Raw genomic sequence first — 25539 nt, 5'->3', positions numbered from 1 at the left:
AAATGGCACAATATACAGTGCTCAGCATAATTGAGTACACTCCATTTTGAAGATTATTCAGAATATTAGAATATTTGTATTCACTTCTCAGTAAATATAGGCAGTGTATTTTGGTGCATTTGAACTAAATGGATGTATTTATTCAAATAATATTTTAGTCACTGAACATCTTTAGAAATAAAAAGATAATACAATTAAATTCATACAAAATTTTGGGAAAAAAATTACAAACTACAAAATTTCAACATTTTTTATCTCTTGTATTTTGCTTTTTAAAATTTGTATGTAATATTTTTCTCTTACACATACATTTAGGTGTTCTAATTTTGGAGCATTGTCATAAGTTTTTTTGTTAGATTAGCTCCATATTTGGCTTCAGTACTGACAAATCTAATGTTTATGCACAAATATAATATTGTAAAGCTTCCCTTAGAAAATATTAATTTAAATGAGGGATTCATGAGGGGTGTACTCATATATGCTGAGCACTGTATAAAAGTGGTCACAATTAATAAAAGTGGTCACAATATATAAAAGTGGTCACAGTATGCTGGTTTTAGTGCTAAAATATTTTTTACTTTTAAGTATTAAATTTAGAACTGACATGATCATTATTTTTTAAAAATCCAAAATTTGCTCATTATGAGCTACTTTTAGCTCTAAGATGTTTTGTGATTACAGCCCCAGATTCCTTATTCTTTTATACAGTAAGGGAAATAAATAGAACACATCAACATTTTTTTCAGAAAACACGTTTCAAAAGTAGCTGTTGACTTAAAATCTTCTCCAGATGTTAGTAACAATCAAAGAAAGTTTACAAATTAAGTTATGTGTAATAAAATGAAATCATGCAGGGAAAAAGTATTGAACACATGAAGAAAGGGAGGTGTGGAAAGGCTGTGAAAGCACAGACAGCAGCTGAAATCTCTTAGAAAGAAACCCTCTGCCATTCATCATTATAAATTATTAACTGCTTCAGTCCAACATCTACCTTATCAGAATGATGAAGATGAAACCAGGGTGGACATTTCAGCAAGACAATGATCCAAAACACAGCCAAGGAAACTCTCAAATGCTTCAAGAGAAAGAAAATCAAGCTGTAGAATGGCCCAGCAAATCACCTGACTTTAATCCTACAAAAATACAAAATAAAGATCAGATTTGATAGACGAGACCCACAAACCCATCAAGATTTTTACACTATGTTGAAGTTTGTGAAAAACTATCACACCTGAGCAATTCATATGACTTCATTCCCCATGTGAAAGGTGTCTTTAAGCTACCATCACCAAAAAAGCCTTTTATATAAAGTATTAAATACGTTTCAGTAGTTAGTGAAGTAAGGGGAAGCACTTTCTCCTTGTCATTCCATTGTTATTACACATAACTAATTTTTCAGATTTTTGTTTTATTTTTATGTTTGAATTCCTTGGGTTTTTACTCAATAATTCCTTGTCAACAGCTCCTTTAGAAATATTGTTTCCAGGAAAAAAACATGTTTAATACTTATTTCCCCCACTGTATGTATTTTATATGTATGCATAAGTATACTGTAAGCACTGTATGTTGTTCGTTTTTTCATAAAGATATCGGTCGTGCTGAATGACTATGACACATGATTTTACCTATATTTTGGTATAAAATATATTTGTATTTTTTAGCCTTTTTTTGCAAACGTTTTTAAAGCATGAAAGTAAACAAATTACTTCCATTATTTTAATGTAAATTATTTTTATGTATAAAAAAATCACTTTAAGTTTTTTTGCAGATTCTCAAATGTCTCTGACCCATATATACAGTTGAAGTCAGAATTATTAGCCCCCCCTTTGAATTTTTTTTCTTTTTTAAATATTTCCCAAACAATGTTTAACATAGCAAGTAAATTTTCACAGTATGTCTGATAATATTTTTTGTTTTGAATTTTTTTTAAAAACATTTTAAGGTCAAAATTAAATAAACAGGGGGACTAATAATTTAGGGGGGTTAATAATTGTGGCTTCAACTGTATTAGTAAGCAATAATAAAAATGAAAATAAACAACCAATTGTAAGCAATTATATTTTAACTTGAAAATGTACAGTTTCCTCAGATTTACAATTGATAGCTACCTTATCTGTTTGATAAGACAAAAATCATTTTATTTTGATGTAATATGCCATGAAACATCAGATATTTCTCTTTTGACAATGCAGCAAAATAAAAGCATTTTGTGTTCATTATCATGTTTACTGTGAGCAATTCAAAGGTTTATTTTCATTTCTGCATAAATGCATCCCGCATTGATTTGGCTTTGAGAGTGGATGTGTATGTGTGTGTGTGTGGTTTGTTTTAACACTCATGTTGTTCGAATCCCGCAGCTCGTCTCACACCCTACAAACCAGTGGACATCATGCTCAAACCCCTGCTGTTTGAGGTGCCCAGTGTCTCTATGGATGCTGTGTTTGTGGGCCGTGATTGGCTGTTTCAGCGGCTGGAGGAGGTGCTTGCGGGTGGAGGAGATGCCGATGAGGGTAAAGGCGCTGTGATCATCGGTAACGTCGGTTTCGGAAAGACAGCAGTGATTTCACGGCTGGTGGCTCTCAGCTGTCATGGTGGACGAATGAGACAGATCGCCTCCAGCAGTCCTGAAGCTACACCTCAGAGTAAGAAGACAATTGTGGAAGAGTTTGACATTTTAATAAGATTTATGCATTTCAGGAGTATAAAAAGATGAAACATGGAAGTAGAAATGGAAATGAATGGAGCCAGATCAGTCTGAAAAATAATACATTTACAAAATGCAATTCATAGATCTACAACAAAATTCACATTCACAAAATCTAATTTGTAATTTCAAAACACGATTCAAAAACACACAAAACCAATTCGTGAATTTAAAACACGATTCAAAAATACAAAAATACAATTCGTAAATTCAAAACACAATTCATAAATACACAAATCCATTTTGTAAATTCAAAAATACACAAATCCAATTCGTAAATTCAAAACATGATTAGAAAATATACAAATCCGATTCATAAATTCAAAACACAATTGAAAAATACACAAACACAATTCATAAACTGAAAACATGATTCGAAAGTACAGTATACGAATCCAATTAATAATTTCAAAACACGATTTAAAAATACAAAAATCTAATTCGTAAATTCAAAACACGATTCAAAATACAATTCGTAAAATCAAAACAAAATAAAAATACAAAAATCCAGTTCGTTAATTTAAAACACGATTCAAAAATACAAAAATCCAGTTTGTAAATTCAAAACACGATTCGAAAATACACAAATCCAATTCGTAAATTCAAAACACAATTCATAAATAAACAAATCCAGTTTTTTTGTGAAAATAAAAATAATTTTTACTTGTGAATTCACAAATTGTGCCTACAAATTTACAAATTGGATTTTGTAAATGTGAATTGTGCTGTGCATGTATGAATTTCATTTTGTAGACTGATCTGCCTCCATAGCGCTCAATAAAATTAGACAAGCAACACTTACAGTAGTTTAAACTAAATATGTAAACCAAAGCTCCACTTGTTGGGAAACAGGCTCATTTTACAAGTGCCAAGGAGCACTTTTAAATTACAGTAGCTTAACATAAATCATTAAATCGGATTAGACCGGATTAGGTTATGATATCATGCAGCAAATGAAAATAGTCCCTAACTAGGTAAAAGCACTGCATAATATCATTGTGCCTACTGCAGCCATGGTATAGCAGCAAAATGTTGCGACAGAATGAGAGCATAGTTCCTAGACATGTTGAGCTAGAAAATAGCAACTTTTTATATTCTGTTGGTCTTAGTACACAATGTAAATATGGAAGTATCAAACTTTAAATAGGAAAATGATCAAAACTCTTTTTTAATTTGTAAAGCACCAGTCCTACTGCACTCAACCCAGTCTGAGCTGGGGTCGAACCGGCAATTCTTTGTATGGGAGTTGGTTCCTCTAACAAGGAGGCTAAAGACTATTACCTCTAGCGTCTGTTGCTAAAGCACCTTTAGAGGTCAGAGGAGTAAGGTTTACCTGCTTAGCATTTTTGCTACCTGGCCTTTGTTATAAATGTTTTTGAGCAAGATGCTAATGGTCTAAGCTGATTTAATGATTTATGCTAAGCTAAGCCAAAAGTACTATCGTCAGATTCAGAGATCAGCTGTTGTTGGTGTGAAATGAGCCTATTTTCAAAAAAAGTGGTTTGTTCCTTTAAAATATTTTGTTTTAAAAGCCGGTTCTGCTGACCAAGGCTGCATTTATTTGATCAAAAATTAAATAACAGTGGTAAAATTATTATGTTGTTAAATATTATGACAATTTAAAGTGTTTTTCTCTTAAATTTTCCACATTATTACTCCAATCTTAATTATTATTGGAACTCAATCAATAATAATGATTGTTATAATTATTAATGTTTAAATTAGATTTTTCTTGCTTCAAAATTTTGTGGAAACTGTGATTCATGTTACTTTTTAGGATTCTTTTTATAATATTTTAATGTTCTTTGTTTTCCAGCACAGTGCTGTGCTGCAGCTGAAAGGACATTCGCTGTGTAAAACATATCACACAATAGGTGGCGGTTCCTTCTGCTGTGGTGACCCCTGACAATTCAGGGACTATTAATTTATTCAATTTCTTTCAGCTTTATGTTTTTTAAGAATTGTTTTTCACCTTGAAGTTTGGAGCAGTAATGCTAAAAAGTTAATCATGGAAATAAGTCAAATATTAAACCACATTTAATAATAACATTTTTATTTTAAACTGTAATAATATTTAAAACCTTAAAACACAACAAATTTTTTACTGTATTTATTAAATAAATGCAGCCTCATTAATCAGAATAAGCTTAAAAAACATCAAACAAATCTAGTTTGTACGTTGTGTACATTCAGCACTTACTTTGACTGGTATTTAAATTTATGTGCAGGAACGTCTTGAATTTCTGAAATAATTTGGGAATTGTGTTTGTGTTGTAGATCGTGGGTCTGATGCTGCTCAAAGCAGTCAGCTGAACCCTGCATCACAGAGTCCACTTCGCTGCCCCTCGACCCCAGACACACACAGGCACAGAGAGGGCACAGTCAAACGCCTGGCTAGCAAGGTATGCACTTTAGCTTTGTTCGGGTAGTTTTCCATTAGCAGGTTTGGTAAATCCATGTTTAGCCATGTAACAACTGTAATGTTTCAGGAATGACAACTGCATTTGATGTTCCTTGAAATTTAAGTTATTTTGCTTTTATAATGGATACACTGTAAAAAGTGAAAACTTAAACAAATTACTTTGAGTTGCTACAATTAAATAAAATAAGTTTGACCAACTTAATTTAAAACAGTTTTTAGTAATAAATTAAGTTAGTTATTTTAGGTGTAACAGGTTTTAGTAATTTATTTATGGCTAGTATAAGTATTGTTCACTATCAATAATGAGAAATACTTGTATTTGCCACAAAACATAACAGTATTATTTTTATATTAACATGGGTAAGGAATTCTTTGTACGGTAATAAAAGTATTTTTACTATTATTATTACATTTACGATATTATATTGAATGATTTGTACTGTACTGTATGTATGTTTCATTCTTGTTTTCTTAAATAAATCATTAAAACTTGTTACACCTAAAAGGACTAACTTAATTTATTACTGAAAACTGTCATAAACTAAGTTTTTCAAACTTAATTCCTTTAATTGTAACAAGTCGAAGTAATTTGTTTAAGTTTTCACTTTTTACAGTTTATATAGGTGCCTTAAAGGAACATTTCACCCAATAACAAAAGTGTACCCACTATTTACTCAGTTTCAAGTGGTTCCAAACCTTTATGAGAGTCTTTAGTCTGTTAAACATGCACAATATATATGTATATATTAGGGATGCTCCAATCAGGATTTTTGCAGCCGATACTGTACTGATTCTGTGTCATGGTGATTGGCTGATACTGAGTACCGACTCTAATGCTTCAAGCTTTATATTGTATTAAGCACATTTTTTTCGCTAAGAACAGGTTTAGGCAAGTTTGCAGTTTTAGTTACACTACATTGAACTATTATTTTGAACTATTTTGATATAAAGTACTTCGAACTATTAATACAATGTAAATACGTGTACGTTGTCTCAAATGATTGGTACAGTCAAAGAGATATTTCACTCAAGAAATTAAAATTCTGTCATCATTTACTCATCCTTGACTTGTTCCAATCCAGCTTGAGTTTCTTTCTTCTGTTGAACGCCAAAAAAAGATATTTTGAAGAATGTTGGTACCTTGTAAGCATTGGTGACCATAGAAGGAAAAACAAATGCTATACTGTTGGGCACGTTCCTTTAAAATAGTAATTAGTTATAGTTTCTAGTTACTTCTCACAAGTAGTAATTGAGTTACTTAATTATAAAAGTAATGTTGGAATATTTAATCAATTCCATGTGTGTTCGATAAAAAAAGATCAGGAGAGGTTTTTCTTCAATGTTTAACATGCTGTATTACCAATTTATTGTATACAAATGAATAGTTTGATTCACAGAATTGAGTTGTCCTCAGTGCAATGCAAGAGTTACATTCAGGGGTGCGCCACAGTTTTCATTTCCTGACTTCAACTTATAAAGTCAGCTGATATTAATAGGTGGAATTTAGTGAAATTCGTCTCTTTTCAATCATTCTCCAGTCCTCCATTGGCCACTACTTTAAAAAAAAATCTAATGTCAAATGAGTTTAAAATAAATTTAAAGCATTGTACACTAATCTAACACTATTGTAATGTTGTTGTGGGACAATGTGTGAGACAACCATCAACTTCAACGTATTATTATATTTTCATTACAATAGTTGCACAATAAAACACAGTAGATGCTTTAGAACAGGGGTGTCCACACTCGGTCCTGGAGGGCCGGTTGCCTTCAAAGTTTAGTTCCAACCTCAATCAGACACACCTGGGCTAGCTAATCAAGCTCTTACCAGGCTTTCTAGAAACATCCATGCAGGTGTGTTGAGGCAAGTTAGAGCTAAAATCTGCAGGACACCGGCCCTTCAGGACCGAGTTTGGACACCCCTGCTTTAGAACATATAAAACTTTATTGCCAATACTGATATTATTTTGTTTAATTCTGTGTTTCCAGTGGAGAAAAGTCAAGTTTTGTAGCTTTGACGTCTTTTCTTCGCCTCCTCCTTTGGTAGCAGAGCTCACGTTATCTCATGCGTTTTTAGACACTCATTTTGTGATGATGTGATGTGCTTCATTAGATTAGAATTATTTGTCACAGACAAAAAGAGACTTTTTTATCCTGGGAATAAGTTGCATGATACATAAACATTCTTGCCTTTCACCTCAATGAGGGAAAAGTAGTGCTACAGTTTGGTCCTATGGCTGGCTAAGAGAGATGCTGCTCACATGAAAACCGCTTCAGTGTTCTTAATTATAGTATTGTCATTTTATTGTAACGATAATGGCATTGTAACGGTGGACACATTAATTCAATTGATTATTCCTTACTAAAAAAATGGATCGTCGTTAGTAATGCCGTTTATTTTATAGTGCCGTTACTACCATCACTGATATGAAAAGTCTATGAAAGTCAATTTTTAAATATATCTTGGAGGTTCAACAGAACAAAAAGCTCTAACTGGTTTAGCACAAGTCAAGGTTGAGTAAATGATGAACGAATTTTCTTTTTTGGGTGAACTATAGGGGTGTGAACCTACACTGGTCTCACGGTTCAGTTGGGTTACAATTTTCATGTCATCGATTTGGTTCAATTCGATATCTTGGTGCATTGATGATGCTTTCCATAAACAATTTGATATTTTACTTAGCAACACAATAATTATTGTATTAAAATTTATAAATATATTTAGATATTATTTGTAATACAATTTTGTCCTTTAATACAAGCAGTCAGATGCATGTACTTTAATTTTACCTGCTCAAAGAAAACACTCTTTTTGAATGTGTCAAACAAAACTAAAGTACATACACAGAACAACGTGAGCATTTATAGCAAATAAACAAATGAAAACATTATCCACACTTGCTTTTTTAGGATTGCCAGTTCTTAAATGCCTATGATTGGTCACATGCTCAACAAACAAGGCTGCGATTGGCTCTAACGGTCTGCGCGGCTCTGGCGCTGTTCAGCAAACAGTGACACGGACTCTTATGTTAAACGGCCGCGGCGATTAGCTCATCCATTATAGACGGCGATGCGGTGGAGAAAACTTGCTCTGCAGACACGCTCGTGTCTGGATCCACAAGTAACGTTATTGTTGTAACAGCCAAGAGAGGAGATAAAACGTTACCTCACAAACACGATAGCAGGTCAAAGGGGCCACAGAGAGTGAGAGAGAGAGTTTACAGCTTTCATTTTTTTTTTCTAGCTGGGTTCTGATGTACTTTCCTGTCAGTGAAAGACTGTCCAGCAAACTCACGAGCAGTGAATTGTGCACAGTTATCTGCCTTTTAAGCAGTTGGAGCATTTTAAATCTTCGCGGTTGCCTCCCTTGCCATAGTAAGCTACCGCCATATAATGCATATGTGATAAATGACGTGAGTACATAATAACCGATTATGATTATTTCTGAACCGATACCGAATTGTTCGCATCTGCATCGTGGTGCATCGAAGAAAGCACAATTTTAACACCCCTTGTGAACTATCCCTTTAATTTGCAGTAGATGCTGGACTAATCTGTCATCTGGACCTTAATTTATTACCTTCCTCAGTTATTGCACACACAATTATTGTGTTATCAATGGATTTTGTGCCACATGCATTCACACGTCTCAATTTTAATAACGCCCACTGCCAAACAATAGACCCTTTTTCAATGGATTTTTTTTTTTTTGATCAAGCCATTTTAAAAATGGACGGTCTTCAAAATTGTTAGCAGCAAAATAAAGAGATTCCACTGAGCAGCTCTTGTGTTTATTTATAAATGCAGGGGAAGTTTTATGTGGTGTTTCAGATGTGTCATTCCATGACAGAGACAAACTCCACATTTGCCACATGCATATTCAACACTTGCCAGTGTGTGTGCGCTTGTTTTCCATTTACATCTGGACCTGAACCTTCTCTGTTAAATCTTCTAGTCACATCTTTTTAATCAGCCATCTGTCAGTAGAAAGTCGTTTCAGGCCACAATTTCATTCTCACTTCTGTTCAAACGCCTGGATTCTTCAGCGTTTTAGAACGATTTGGGACTCATGTATTCAAACAAACCATAAAGGGGTTTTATCATGAGGAATCACATTTTCCTTGATCTTTGAGATAAAAGAGCTCTGTGAGTTTTTGAAAACCTGCAGTGCTGTAACTTTCCAAACCAAAACTTTCCTGCCCAGAGGAACAACTTTTATACTAAAGCTGTAAAAAAAAAGACACATTCTGTACCACCTGTGCTTTCTGCAAACATAACTTATCAATGCATGTGTGTAACCTTTTAAAAGTACACATTTATATAGTGAGCATATTTCTCCTAGTAGAATAAGGACGGATAGCAACAAGGCCACATTTAAACAGTGGCTGTCATAAAAACTTGCCTTTATGGCAGATTTTTTGGCAAGGACTGTTTAATAAATGAGACATCTGTAACAATTCAAAACGTTATGTAGTACAAATATACTTCTCTTTAGATTTTCTTGAGTTTTTAATACTAAATGGCTTTTCTGAGGTATATATTAATTTGCCATTGTTTGTCATTGAAGTCATTGCGGTGTTGAATCACTGATTCAAAGACTGCATGAGAAGGAATTAATTTCAATAAATTGTACTGTTTGTTTTAAAATTCTTTATAATGTTCATTCATGTTTTCATAGTGCTGGGCAAAGATTTATCGTGATTAATCGCATCCAAAATAAAACTTGTTTCAACGTAATATATGTGTGTGCACTGTGTATATTTATTATGCATTTCTAAATATACACACGCATTCATATATTTGAGAATGTTTATTTATATTTTATGTCTGATTATATTTATATGATACAAATTATAAATACATTTAAATATCTATGCAAAAAAAGTTTTGTATAGTTTTGTTTTTATGTATGTATGTTGTGTAGCAGATCGCTCTTCAGTGTTTGGACTCTCAGTAGTGATTATTAAACCACACTGAACTGAGCTAAACTGAACTGAACTTAAACACTACAAACTGAACTACACTGTTTCGATTTACTATAATCTTCTATGTAAAGCTGCTTTGACACAATCTACATTGTAAAAGCGCTAAATAAAGGTGAATTGAATCGTGTCAAAACCAACTTTTATTCTGTAATTTAATCTGTTAAAAAAGAGACATTTTCAAAGATATTTTAGCTTTGTCAAGAACCTCCCTTTTTGTCATTCTGAAAGGTTTACTACACCAGTCTAGGGCTGTATTTCCCGAAATCATTTTAACATCTATCCTTATAAGTGGAGTAGATCATAAGGGACCACTGGTTAGGAGTTTACACACAGATACCATAGTATGAATGTATCATTGTTTTGAAGCTGCTAATTTAGTATATTTTCTGAATGGTATCAATATTTTAATTAGATTAATAAATTTATTTATAACCAACATGTTTTAGCGCTGTGTGCTGGATCCCTATAAGCCAATCAGTGCAGTTTCCCCAGAGCAGCTGCACGTGCTCTGATGAAAGCACTACTCTTTCATGATTGGTCAGACTGACACGCAAATGGTCACACTTTGTGTATATTTTCTGAAAAATAATTGGCCTTTTAAAATGAAAAAAAAAAAACACTAAAGCAATATCTAGTTGCTATTGTTTATTAATTTTGTATATATATATATATATATATATATATATATATATATATATATATATATATATATATATATATATATATATATGTATGTATATACAGTTGAAGTCAGAATTATTAGCCCCCCTTTGAATTTTTTCTTAAATTTAATTTAAATATTTCCCAAATTATGTAGTAAGGAAATTTTCACAGTGTGTGTGATAATATTTTTTCTTCTGGAGAAAGTCTTATTTTTTTTCTATTTTGGCTAGAATAAAAGTAGTTTTAATTTTTTTTATGAACCATTTTAAGGTCAAAATTATTAGTTCCTTTAAGCAATTTTTTTCGATAGTCTACAGAACAAACCATCGTTACACAATAACTTGCCTAATCACCCTAACCTGCCTAGTTAACCTAGTTAAGCCTTTAAATGTCACTTTAAGCTGTATAGAAGTGTCTTGAAAAATATCTAGTCAAATATTATTTACTGTCATCATGGCAACGATAAAATAAATCAGTTATTAGAAATGAATTATTAAAATAGTTATTTTTAGAAATGTGTTAAAGTATTCACTCCGTTAAGCAGAAATTGGGGAAAAAATAAACGGGGGCTAATAATTATGACTACAACTATAGAGAGAGGAGAGAGAGAGAGAGCGCGAGAATAAAAAAAGCTATAAAAGTATATATATATATATATATATATATATATATATATATATATATATATATATATATATATATATATATACTTTTATAGTTTTTTTTATATAAATCACAGTTTTTAAACAGAATAAATATTGTTTTGAAAAAAATACACATTTACATTAAAAATAATAAGCAATATCGATATCCGTATCATGAAAATTGTAACAAAAAGTATCTGTATCTGGTATCGGTATCGCATATAAAAAAAGTGGTGTCTCTCCTCCCTACCACTGGTGCTAGTTGTGTCTAGAATATACTTGGTTTTACAATGCTTTTGGGAAATGCAGCTGAGAGCTGTCAGGATATTCATTTACTTTCAAATTCAATTGGGTCATAAATAATGATAGAAATCAAATTTTTGTGTGAACAGCCACTATGAACAACTCTCAATCTTCTCCTCTCTGTTGTAGGTGGTGGCGTATCACTACTGTCAGGCTGATAACACATACACATGCCTGGTCCCGGAGTTTGTGCACAGTGTGTCTGCATTACTGTGCAGAGCTCCTCGTCTCAATGCATATCGAGAGCTGTTACTCAGAGAAACACACTTGCAGAGTCTACTCAGCTTACGCTCCTGCGTCCAGGACCCTGCAGCCGCTTTCCGAAAGGGAGTCCTGGAGCCACTCACACTTCTGCGCAAAGGTGAGACGCATCGCATGCTGCTGTCATTAATCACACTATCAAATAAAAACTAAATATGTTTGCTCAGGGGTAATGGGGGGGAGAAGAGCGCTCTTGCCTCATTTAATCTGGCCCAGTACGGATGTGAACAGATGGTCCTCAGAAACGGCTTGGATCACAAGGAACGACAGATGAAGGACTTAACAGGAATTTTGGAGAATGAGGCTTGAGCAAATTTTGAGTATGGAAATGAAGATGGAGCTGTCACTCTGAACTCTTGATACAAAAAACAACAGAAAATAAATGTTTTGGTATGTAACATCAGATTAAAGAGAAAATAATAAGAGGGAAAACTAGGGTTGGCTATCGTTTGAGGTGATTTCGATGCTGGTGCTAAATTGATACTTTTAAAGTGGTACGGGTGCCAAACTGGTGCCTGAAACGATACCATTTTAGCCACAAAATTATGGCAGACACTAGAAAAATATTTTATTTGACAAAAAATAATTTTAATCATTTTAATTAAACAATATAATCAAAGTTTTTTTAATATACATCAATTCATATTTTATATAATTGAATTTAATTGCATTAATATATTTCTTTTGATCATTTGTTTGGTAGCATGAATTTAAAGAGCCCCTATTATGCATTCAAAAGGTCATATTTTGGTTTTGGGGGTCTCCAACAACAAGCTGGTATGCATGCAATGTCAAAAAAACACTTTCATTGTCTATATTATGCATTAATTTTACCTAAATATCCCAACGACTCCCATATGCTATTCATTTGTTCCTAAACCCCTTCTTATCGCGATGCTAATCTGTGCTGATTGGTCTAATGCAGGAGTGCTTTAAAACAATGCAGTTTAACACCAGCATATTGCTCTATTCTCAACCATAAGTAAAAACGACACGCATTCAGTATTAATTCACACAGTTGCAAAAAACTGAACTATTTTGAAACTTTCAAAGACGCGATATGAGATTATAAAGAGTTAACCAGATACAGTACAAGTGGTTACAAGTAACAAAACAATTACACAATTAAATCCTTAATTTGCAAGCCAGAGAAAACAAGGAAGCAACCATTTTAATCGCACTTACTTACACTTGTGAAATGGAGGAAGAGACTGATCCATGAACTGTGTACAGTAAAGTTCCTGTCAAGCTCTGACAAAGTCCCATACATCAATAGCCTTTTCTGATCCTTCCTTTAACAAATGGCCCTCGTTGTAAGCGTGTAGATTGCTGAAGCACTCGTCAGAAAAATGACAGGAACACAGCACAAGGCTGGGGCTATAATGCTGAGGTATTTTTGCTAATACAAATTTTAACCACTGACTCTTCACAGCTTCATCTTTGGGTAGGGAAAATAACACTAACTTTCCCTCACACTTCAGAGCACAGCGTCTTCGCGACTTGATTCAACCAGGATCTGCTGCAGTGTTTGTCTTCCTTTTTTCTTTCTTCAGTGTTTGAGGCCGGGGGGTTCAATTTTCTCGGGTTTGCGTGTGCCACAAATAGGTGGGGCTTGAGTTCCATATCGACATCGACACGAAACGACTGAAGACTCGTTACTACAGCATTCGAACCACTATGAGTCAACTCTTGTATAGATGAATCAATATTTAATCAGATTTAAGCCTTAGCTGGATATTTCACTTGACTTGGAGCTGTGTTACACACTGCATGGAAGGACATTTTCAAAAACCCATAATAGGGGCTCTTTAGGATTTGCATTATGCAATTAACATTAGATTAGTTTACTACTAACCTGTAACAATCTGAGGTATTTGGATGAGAATATGGACTGGAAGAGTGTTTTTTGATGGAATTCAATAGTGCACGCCGAATAGAAAGAAAAAACCTCCACATTTCGTAACGGGTGTCTGTGGTCCTTTAAGGTAATCAGAAATCGCTGTTAACAATGTTAAAATTGGAGTATTGGTGTCCATGTAAACGTACTCCGTGAAAGTGCCAGATACTTTACATGCGTTCCTCAAGCAACAAGGATAAACATCAGTGGTGTGTATCTCTCAAAGTCGAAATTAGGGACCGAAATTCAAATGCTGATTCTGTCTGGTGCATACAGGTTACAAAGGTACCTAATGGCTCCAGGTTACCCAACCCTAGGGAAGACAGAATTTGCATAACAAAATGTTTATGTTAACATAACTCAATGAATTTTGTACATTTCATGGGCAGTTTTTTTTCTAATTATATGATTTATCACAGATAATAATAAATGAATTCTTCTTTATGTTTTATTAAAACAATGTGGTTTATTTAACCATACTTATTTTGAACAAATCCCATTCCCAAGGAGTGAGTTATTTTTGTTGGTAAAACATGTTTTGTTTTTTGTTTTTTGAAGAAAAGCTATACACAAATAAATAAAAAATGCGTTATACATAGATGTTGCCTTTTTTAAAAGGGCACTATATACTGCAGGTTAACTATGTAGTGCTCAAATGAGTACACCCCATTTTGAAAATGAATATTTTTATCCATTTTCAGTGAATATAGGTAACAGATTTTGGTGCATTTGAACAAAACAGATTTATTAAACACATATAGTTGTTAAAGTAGTATTTTAGTCACCAAACAACTTTAAAAATAGAAAGATAATACATTTAAATTCATACCAAATATTGGGGAAATAACTACAAAATTTCAACAAAATTTTATATATATTTTTTTGTTTCTCTTGAATTTTTGTTTCTCTTAAATGTTTTTTTTATTTAATATTTTTCCCTAAAATATACATTTGTGCACTGTTATTTTGTTAGATTAGCTCCAGATTTGGCTTTAGTGCTGACTAATCTAATGAGTATGCTCAAATATACTGTAATATCGTGAAACTTTCTATAGAAAATATTGATTTAAATGAGAGATTTGTAAGTAGTGTACTTCTACATGTTGAGCACTGTGTATATATACTGTCCACACAACAGCTGAACTGTCAGATTTTGATCTGCATTTGTAATTTGTAGATTTTAATACTGCATTTGTAAACCTACTTTAGAAAGATGCTTATTATGAAAAATGCAATAAATAAGCTTGAATTCAATTGAAGTTAAATGTATTGAATATATGTAACTATTAAAGAAAAACCTGTTCTATTCAAGATAAGTGGGTATCATCTTACATAAAGTTAATAATGCATTTTTTCCACTATGTTTCCAATATGTCATTTTTAATCTAAATGAATTGATTGAAACAGTTTTCCTTTGTGACTTATGTCCCCCATTTTGCACAATTAAATAGTTTATTTAATATGAAAACAGTCACTGTTGTAGGTAATGCAGCCTTGCTAAAATCATAAAGTATTTGAATCAAATTAATGACCTCTAGTAGAAGTACTTCATTATTGCAGTAATAATAACAAATAACAGCAGGCTTAAAAGAGAACTGTTACTTCAGAATAAGTGGAGATGCTTTTAAGGGTAACCTTGACCTTCTCTCTCCATATTCCAGTCACAAGGATTTTTGAAAAGTAAGTGTTGGCCATGTTTCAGTTGCCTTGATTCACTGCAAAATTTCATTCAGTATTTTTCTGTTTTGGTATTAAATGCACTCATTCTGTGATGCGATTAAATGGTTGTGGACAGGGGCGGTGCTAGACATAAAGCTCTACTGCACCCCCCCTTCAAAAAAAATGTGTAAAATATATTTATAATAAATAAATAAAGTATTATTGTTATTATACAATTATTATTCTAAATAAATAACAGAAATTAGTCCTACATGTAACTGGAAAACAATGTAAAGACACAACTGGAGTAATATGCTAAGATCATTTAAAGAGCCCATATTATGGGTTTTTGAAAATGCTCTTCCATATAGTGTGTCACACAGCTCTAAGTGAAGTGAAATGTCCAGCTAAGGCTTAAATCTGTAAGTGTACAGTGTTTAAAACTGTTGATTCATCTATAAAAGAGTCAACTTATAGTGCTTCAAACAAGTCGTCTTGATAACGAGTCATTAGGTGTTTCGTGATGACGCGGCTACGAAACACAAGTAGTTGCGCGCGCAAACCCGGGAGATTTGAAACCTGCGTCCCCGGCCACTAACAGAAAAAAAGCAACACATACACACACACACACAGAGACACACACAGACACCGGTCGAATGAAGTCACGCTGTGCAGATGGATATTATTGACAGTCTAATCAAAGATGAAACCTCAGCAATATAGCCCAGCCTTGAGCAGATCGAGTGCTTCTGGAAACTACATGCTTACAAAGAAGGCTACATGCTTACAAAGGGTTTGGGAACAAATGAATTGCTGAACGATTCATATGGGAGTCGCTGGGATAATTAGGTAAAAATAAATGCAGATTATAAAACCATGATAGTGTTTTTTGACCTTGCATGCATATTAGACTGTTGTTGGAGACCCTTACAACCTAAATATGTATAATATGGACTCTTTAAGAAATATTTTGCATGAATATTAATTTCATTTGAATGAAATTCTTTAGACAATTCTATAGAATACAAAAAAGATGTTTTATGTAATTATCTGATGTCTTAGACTTGACGCATGGCAGAGAATTAGGTTTATTAGGTCTCCCTGACTCGTCATCCCTTCTTTTTACTTCATACAAAAAATATATCAGGAGGCATGCTTAGTAAGATCACCATCACATTATTAAAGCTTTTGTCGACTTGCATAGCTCACTGCATGCCATCAGCGGCAAGTAATTTTTTTCGGCATGCATGTTCACAATCGGGACTCGCACAGGGAGAAGAGCAGCGCGTCAGTTTGCTGTTTGATTACACTACATTGCTTTCACCAGCGTTGGTTCAGTTGCACATTGAAAATAATGTCTTTATTCCGAGATTACCACTCTTAATAAACGCACTTTGCATATGAAGTAAATCATATCTCAAAGCATTTACAGTAAATTAAGTCAAGCGACGCCCCTGGTTGTGGATAAAGCCTTACTTTTCGAAACACCAAATTGTCGAATTTGGTTGTGATATCAAAGGAATACTTTACCTTAAAATTATTATAATGCCATTATTATCAGCCTCATGCTGTTCCAACACCTACAAAAGCAGGTATTAGACAAAAGGCTTAATCTGCTTTTCACTCTACAATGAAAGTAAACTTGTTTTGGGGCTTTAAATATGACACATTTTTTATTTTTATGTGAAAAGAATAAGATATTTCTTTTGTCAAGTGGGAAAAACTGTGAGTTTCTCTACACACTGCAGAGACTTTTTCCTACTCAACATATGGTGGAAGAAAGAAGCTTGCGGGGTTTTATTGTGCTGGGTGTTTTAAAATCACATGTAGTACACATTTGGGGTTACACATTGTTCCTGTTAATTAAAAAAAAAACGAAAAAAAAAACACCCACGTTATGCCAGGACGCTACTCTTAAGAGAATCTGGACCATATTTGACTTCAAGTACGTCTTTAGCATGTTGTTTTTGTTTTGTTGTGCAGAGCGGAAGATTCCTGAGGAAGATTACATCATCCTTGTGGATGGACTAAATGAGGCAGAGTTCCACAAACCAGATTATGGAGACACCATCGCCTCCTTCGTCACCAAAATCATCTCCAAATTTCCTGTTTGGCTCAAGATGATTGTGACTGTCAGGGCCAACCTGGTGGTAAGGTTTATTTTTATAATTATTATTATTCTATACCCTATAAAAGTCCATAATATAAGTGATGTTGAAGCATGAACTATTAGTACATTCCTTTCAGGGGTAGGTTTAGGGTTGAGTTGGGGGTAGGAGTTAAATAAAGGGTAATATAATAAATAATATGAAATATACCTGTATTCAGAGGACACATGAACACTATCATCTACCACTACCATCTACTCATCTTCAAACTCAAATACAACAGCCCACAAGACAAGCAGCCTTAAGTACAATATGTGTGCAAGGCTGATTCTGATGTTAGATTCACAGTAGTGATGGGAAGTTCAGATATTTATCACGGATGTTAGGACTCAACATTATGTAGTCAGCAATAGTAATTTCAGTCAATTAAAACATCACCATGATCTGAAAAATGTCTTACAGTAAAGTTTTGCAACCCAACTGAAGCATGATTCACCTATTTAAACTCCATTACAATTTTCTTTTATGAAATAAACGTACGTTTCCCCAGATCCTCTCATTTAAGCCCTCGGTTTACCCGCGCTGCAGTTGTTGAAGCTTAGTTCAATCACAGCAGGGTGTCATGTACTGTTTGTGCTCGGTTCACTGAATCACGCATGTGCAGTTTTATCGGTTAACCGCTTCTCAAATTTGATCTTAGTGTAACGTCACTGTTCTATTAACTGAATAAGAGTATATATTAGATTATTTAGAGTTAGAGGGGGTATTAGGCTTGTTAAAAAGTTAAGTAGTTTGTGGATGAGTGCTTACTGGAGACGCTAATCGTTTCACATGATTCAGTTCGATTAGGTGAACTAGTTCAACTGGTTCAGTTAGAAGATCCGGTTAAAAAGATTCATTCGAGATCAATTCGAGATAAAACCCATTATTGGGCACAAACGTGTTAAAGTAATAGTTTAAAGGGCACCTATGGTGAAAAATCTACTTTACAAAATGTTTGGACAGAAATTTGTGTGAGTATAGTGTATAAGCTGTCATATTGGGGTGAAATAAACACACCCAGTCCTTTTTTTTTCAAATTTAACAACATAAAAATGGTGGACCAATTGGAGCGGTATTCAGATCGACCGCAACTTGACGTAGGAGTGCGGTCCCCCTGTCCACCAATATTGATTGACAGCTGTGCGCATTAACATGTCCGGTAGTCACGTTTATAATCATATCAACAAGACAGGACGAGCGCAAAGCAACCAGGAATAAAAGGTGTGTTCAGTTCGCTTGGATCATTAATCATCATCAAACTTGATCAAGAGTGAGTTTTACAAGTTTAAAATGTTTTAAAACAGAGCATGTGTGTAATGAATTACAGCAATTCACTTCAGATTCACTTAATCAGCACAGCCGCGTGTCAGAACAATTATAAAAGAAGACGCTTCAATCGCGGTTTGTGGACATTAAATCAGGTTTATTTTGTGCATTAACATAACAGATATCCATACAGCAGTGGATATTACCAGTATCATGTCACATATGCGTGCAAAGAATTGGGTAAAAATTGTCCGTAGTGTATGTGTGTGTGTGAATGTGTGTATGTGTTTCCCAGTGATGGGTTGTGGCTGGAAGGGCATTTTCTGCGTAAAACAAATGCTGGATAAGTTGACGGTTCATTCCGCTGTGGCGACCCCGAATTAACAAAGGGACTAAGCCGAAAAGAAAATGAATGAATGAATATGCGTGCAAAACGAGTGCAAAGCTTAACGCGCTGTCTCTCTCTGTGTCTGTGTGTGTGTGTCTGTGTGTGCGTGCGTGCGTGGGTGCGTGCGTGCGTGTGTGTGTATGTCTGTGTGTGTGTGTGTCTACGCTATGTGTGTGTGTGTGTGTGTGTGTCTACGCTATGTGTGTGTGTGTGTGTGTCTGCGCTATGTGTGTGTGTGTGTGTGTGTGTGTGTGTGTGTGTGTGTGTGTGTGTGTGTCTACGCTATGTGTGTGTATGTGTCTACGCTATGTGTGTGCGTGAACTTTGTAATGACATTGTGTGTGACTCATTGTTGCAACTCCACAAAAAACTGCATCAAATACTGATTGTTCTTACTGTAGTATTTCTCACACACGTTACTTGAGATCTGCTTCCTGAGGCAGCCGAGGGCGGCGATTGCTGACAGGCACGTGGGAACGGTGGGCGGGGAGGACTAGCCTTAAAGAGCCAGTACAAAAAAACAGCAACAAGTTTTTTCCAGCTATAATATAGACACTTCAAACAGCTATAATAAATAATCTGATGGGTGTTTTGAGCTGAAACTTTACAGACACATTCTGGGGACATAAAAGACTTATATTAAATATGAAAAAAGGGGTAACAGGCACATAGGTTTAAGTCTCTGTATTTAATGCTGTCACCGTGCTGCTGTGATGTCCACTCGTTGTTTTTGTCACGGGAGCAACAGCGAGGATGACTGGAGGAGAACCGGCTCGTTCTGGCCAATGGCAGCAGGACTACAGACTCTAAGGTGCCGTACGGGCCAAACACCTGCAGCGCGGAGTAAATAGATTTACTTCTAAAAGGCTTACAGTAAGATAATGTATTAACACATTTACAAATACGAAAACGAAGGAGGTTTTTGTTATACTTTTAGTTGGTTTCAGTTAGTTTTGTATGTACACAATACAGTTTCAGTTAGTTCTAGTTTTTTGAAAAACTCGTTTTTATTTTTATTTCAGTTAACGACAATTATTTTACATTTTAGTTTTTGTTTTTTTCGTTCGTTTTCGTTAACGATAATAACCTTGGTTTGGACACAGCTAGAAAGCTATACCTAGCTTCATTAGCTGGTTAAGGTGTGTCTAATTAGGGATGGAACTAAACTCTGCAGGACATTGACTGTCCAAAACCGAGTCTGGACACCTCTGCCTCAAGTGAAAAGTGAAGAAGAATGTGCAATAAGTAGCCTTTACTTACGACGCAACTGACCTGGGTAGCTCACGGGATAATGACAAATGGCGGATGTGGTACCCCGAGTTCCATTCATACTACTTGCATTCATACTGTATAGAATGTGCTTTTATAATGGTCGTGTGGTAAATTCAAATGTAATACATACTCAAGTAGTAGTTAAAGTAAACTCTCCAAGACGCCAGTCATCCAAAACTGAGTTTGGACACCCATGCCTCAAGCCAAAATTGAATAACTTGCAATGAGTATATGAGCCTTCAGTTGTCCTAAAAATATAATAGTATAAAGCCAGAGCATTTGCACTCTTGTTGAGTGTCCTGATGTGGCTTTGGTAATATGCTAATTTTTGGAGGCTGGTCAGTGGCTAGTGTGTGTTGTCTGTGTAATCCATGTCTGATCAGAGCTGGACTCTGGCCTGTATGAACCGAGCTTATGTAAGTGGGGATAAGAGCTGTGATGCAACATCGCAGATGCTACGCGTGTCCCTATACTCTTTCCACACACGTATGCCGTCTCTTTCTCTCTCGCTCACTACTTCTCAGAGCAGTGACCCAAAAGTGCCAGACAACCCACACAAGCAGGCTGCCGGTGTTTATTCGACAACATTAATTCTGAAGTTGTTTTAAACGCGAAAACATTTGTCATGTTTTGCATACAGATGATGCACAGTAAGTTAAAAACGAACAGACTTCTTTCTTTCGGTCCTTGTAGTATTCATTAATTTTCCCTCTCGCAGTCATCAAGAGCTCCCTGTTGTCAGAAGTCACAGTACAAAACCGTAATCTGAATGAAATTGTAATTATTCAGGAAATAGGGGTTTCATGGGGAAGGCTGGTGGTCGTTACTCTTGTGCTGTGGTGCAGAACAGCGGCTTTAAGTGAAGGTTCATCCTTTAAAATCCCAGCCTTTTTTCTTTTTTAATTGGATGTCTTTCCATTAAGCAGGCGGTAAGCTGTGTCGCTTTTTAATGCGAACTGTATCTCAGTTATGCAGGTTGAAAATGGTTGAAAATACCCATTTTGTGAAGTTTTGGCCTTTGTATTTTCAGTCATGTTTTCCAAGTAATATGTAGAAAGAAATTAAACACACAGGAAATTATGTCACAGAGAGGATCTCTCTTGACATCCTAAGATTTTGTGTCAAGTTTCTTAATATATTGGAAATGTTTTATTCTGAAGTTTATTAAACTTTTTTCCTGTCAATTATATGTTGTTTGATTGTGAAGTACACTACCTGACAAAAGTCTTGTCGTCGATCCCAGTTGTAAAAGCAACAAATAATAACTTGACTTCTAGTTGATCATTTGGAAAAGTGGCAGAAAGTAGATTTTACTGCTGAATCATCTGTTGAACTGCATATCAATCATCACAAATACTGCAGAAGACCTATTGAAACCTGTATGGACTCAAGATTCTCACAGAAATCAGTCAAGTTTGGAGGAAAAATCATGATTTGGGGTTACATTCAGTATGGGGGAGTACAAAAGAGCTGCAGAGTGGATGGCAACATCGCCAGCCTGAGGTATCAAGACATTTGTGCTGCCCTTTGCATTACAAAGCACAGGGGAGGGCAAATTCTTCAGCAGGATAGCGCTGCTCCTCATATTTCAGCCTCCACATCAACGATCCTGAAAGCAAAGAAGATCAAGGTGCTCCAGGACTGGCCAGCCCAGTCACCAGACATGAACATTATTGAGGATGTCTGGGGTAAAACGGAGGAGAAGCATTGAAGATGAATCCAAAGAATCTTGATGAACTCTGGTAGTCCTGCAGGAACGCTTTCTTTGCCATTCCAGATGACTTTATTAATAAGTTATTTGAGTCATTGCAGAGATGTATGGATGCAGTCGTCCAAGCTCATGGGGGTCAGACACAATATTAATTCTTTTTTCACTGCACCATGACTTTATATTCTATACTGTACATTATTTCTGTTCAGTGACAAGTCTTTACTTGTCTTTGCAAAGTCAGACCTTACTGTCCTAATTAAATAATTAAAAATCAAGTCATGATCATATTTTATTTTGCTGAAATAAGCGTAATCTAGAGGCATTTGCCTTTCACATAAGCCACTTTTGATACTAAATGTTCAACTAGAAATCAAGTTATTATTTGTTTTTCCTAAAACTTGGATAGGCGACACGACTGGTAGTGTATTATGTGGAGCAACTTCCCAAAAATAGTAACAATATTTGTAATATTTGGTGACATTTAGAATTTTCATTAGAAAATACGTATTTTATTTATTTGTCATATTTGTGAAATGCCATGTGGAGCAACTCCACTGTATAGTAACAATATTTGTAATATTTAGTGGCATTTAGATTTTTTTTCCTTGAAAAATGTGCATTTATTTATTTATTTATTTTGTGAAATGGCTTGTAGGGCAACTCTCCAAAAATGGTAAATTGTTTTGTAATAATTTATGAAATGTATCATTTATTTATCTTGGAAAAATGTAAATTTATTTATTTATTTTTTAGTTAGATTGTGAAACGCCATGTAAAGCAACTCCCCAAAATATGAACAATATTTGTAATATTTTGAGACGTTTACATTTTTTCTTTGAAAGTATGGATTTTGTATTTTTATTTGTTAAGTGAGATCATTTATGACATTTCATGTAGAGCAACATCCTAAAACAATCCTTTCAATTCCTTTAAAGAAAATGTATTTAATTATACTGTATTGTATATTAAATATATTGAATTATATAATTGTATTTAATAAATGTTAGATATGTTATGAAATGTCATAGGAAGCAATTCCCTAAAATAATAACAATATTTGTAATATTTCAAGACATTTAATATTCTCACTTTTTTTATTGGTATTTAACAAGACCATACATTAGTACTATATTCACAAAAAATATATTTTTGCTGTTTGTTCAAACAACTTATTTAAAATGAGCTGAAGCATCACAACTCATGAATTTTTTGGGGGACAGCTTAATTGTTTTACATTCAGTCCACTTAAATTTGTAAAAACAATAAGGGTAATCTGTTTGTGTTGGGACAACATGAAAGAATTGTGTGTAACCCAGCATTTTTTTACAGTGTAATACAGAATAAAAAAACTAAGACAGTCTGTCTTAGTTTTCCTATTTTCCCACTATCCCCTCAAAACATAACAGAAAAACATCCTCTGAAACAGAGAAAATAAATCAAATATATTAAGCTCGGTTACAAATAAATGAGTAAACAAGAGTAAAAATAAACTGTTTAATTAGATGAAACGATCCCTCCAAGGAGTCAATATTCCCTCTTTCCAGTAGTTTAATGTGTATTAGAGCTGATATCAACAGAACAGGGTAAGCCTTTGATATACTCTAAACTAGGATTTCAGGTCTTGTAAAAAGACTTGAGAGATCCTGCTAGTAAACATCTTAACTTCTCAAATTTATGCAGCTAGAGATTAAAGTCTGCTCTCTCTGAAATGCCAAAAAGGTCTGTCAAGTGGTTAGGGTTTAGATTTATGATAAAAGCTTCATTAAGTGTATCAGAAACACTGGGCCAGAAATATGTCAGCTGTGGGCAACTCCAGAATATACGGATATGATTAGCAGGAGACTATGCAGCAATGACAGACATCACTTCTATCAGGAAGTGTATTTGCTAGTTTGCCATTAGTCAAGTGAGTTCTGTGGAGCAGTCTTACATTGCATTGCATTTTAATCTTTAAAATGTTTTTTTTTTTCTAAATGAGTTGTTTTTTCTTCTGTTGAACACAAAGGAAAATATTTTAAAGAAAGCTGGAAAACTGTAACCATTGACTTCCATAGTATTTGTTTTTCCTACTACAGATGTCAATGGTTACAGGTTTCCAGCTTTTTTAAAAATATCCTAAAGGTCTAAAATGTGCATTTTTTTATTCGATGTTTGAGGTAATCTCAACTGAAAAACGAGTGCAGAGTTACCCTTTTAAAAGAAGCAGCCAATAGTGTTTTGTTTTTCTTGCAGCTCTGCCAGTGAGAGTGGTTGAGCTCAAGCGCATCAAATGAAAAGCAAATGAGACGCGTCTTGAAGGGGGCGGGGCATGTCAGACAGTAGAGAGCATTTGATTGGTCAAGATTTGATAAGAAACTGAAGTATGAGGTGATATGAAAACAAATCTGTTTAGGCGGAAGTGACAAACTGCAAGCTTTACATGTTTATATCAGTTAAATATCATCTAAGCGCGATTTTTGTCATTGTTTTGTACTACACAACTTGGAGATATCCTTAAAGACTAACATACTAATAATAACATCTAAAAAAAACTTTTTCATTTCACTAGACTTACAGGTATAAATAGTAAGTTTATGAGTAAATGTTAGATTTTTGCTTGAACTTTCCTTTTAACAAACCAGTAGCAATATAGAAATGTTAAAAGAGTACTCCCGAGCAGAGGTGTTGAAGTATGTGAAAAACTAATCTGAAGATTATATGAGGAGTGAACCATTATTTCCTCAAGATTCTCTGAGAGAAAAAAATAGGGTCTACATTTAGTGTACTTATTAAATTATAAATAGCTGATTTTAGATGTTTCTTGGCTGTATCTAAAATAAAACAAAAAAAATGCTCACAAAGGCAATCAGAAGGGCAGTTAGGAAAGTGGAGAAACAATATCTTAACAGAATGTCTTAATTGAAATGTATCATTTAAAATCTTAAATAATATACATTTTATTTATTTGTTTATTAGTGAGTTACAAAGCCCCTATTTTGCATTATAAAAGGTCATATTTTGTTTTGGGGGTCTCCAGCAACAGGCTGATATGCATGCAAGGTCAACAAACACTTTCATTGTCCTATAATATGCATTTATTTTTACCTAATTATTCCAACGACTCCAATATGATTCGTTCAGTGATTCATTTGCTCCCAAACCCCTCCTTAGCACGAAGCTAATCTGCAGTGATTGGTCCGATGACTTAGTCTGTTGTGATTGGTCGACTGTGTTC

The 25539-nt window shown here is 34.4% G+C and overlaps 1 protein-coding gene across 5 annotated transcripts in view; it reads left to right on the top strand.

Moving 5' to 3' along the window:
- The window catches only part of tanc1a (tetratricopeptide repeat, ankyrin repeat and coiled-coil containing 1a), a 119880-nt gene that overhangs the window by 51424 nt on the left and 42917 nt on the right, over positions 1–25539 (top strand). For all 5 annotated transcript variants that reach the window (XM_056459620.1, XM_056459617.1, XM_056459618.1 and 2 more), the window contains exons 7-10: positions 2358–2642; positions 4982–5106; positions 11851–12082; positions 17522–17688. In XM_056459620.1, the coding sequence (XP_056315595.1) occupies positions 2358–2642; positions 4982–5106; positions 11851–12082; positions 17522–17688 (809 nt within the window). The remainder of the gene's footprint in view (positions 1–2357; positions 2643–4981; positions 5107–11850; positions 12083–17521; positions 17689–25539) is intronic.

This window comes from Danio aesculapii, chromosome 6 (genome assembly GCF_903798145.1).
Source record: "Danio aesculapii chromosome 6, fDanAes4.1, whole genome shotgun sequence".
In the NCBI taxonomy this organism is placed as follows: Eukaryota; Metazoa; Chordata; class Actinopteri; order Cypriniformes; family Danionidae; genus Danio; species Danio aesculapii.
This window is presented reverse-complemented; position numbering and strand designations above follow the sequence as displayed.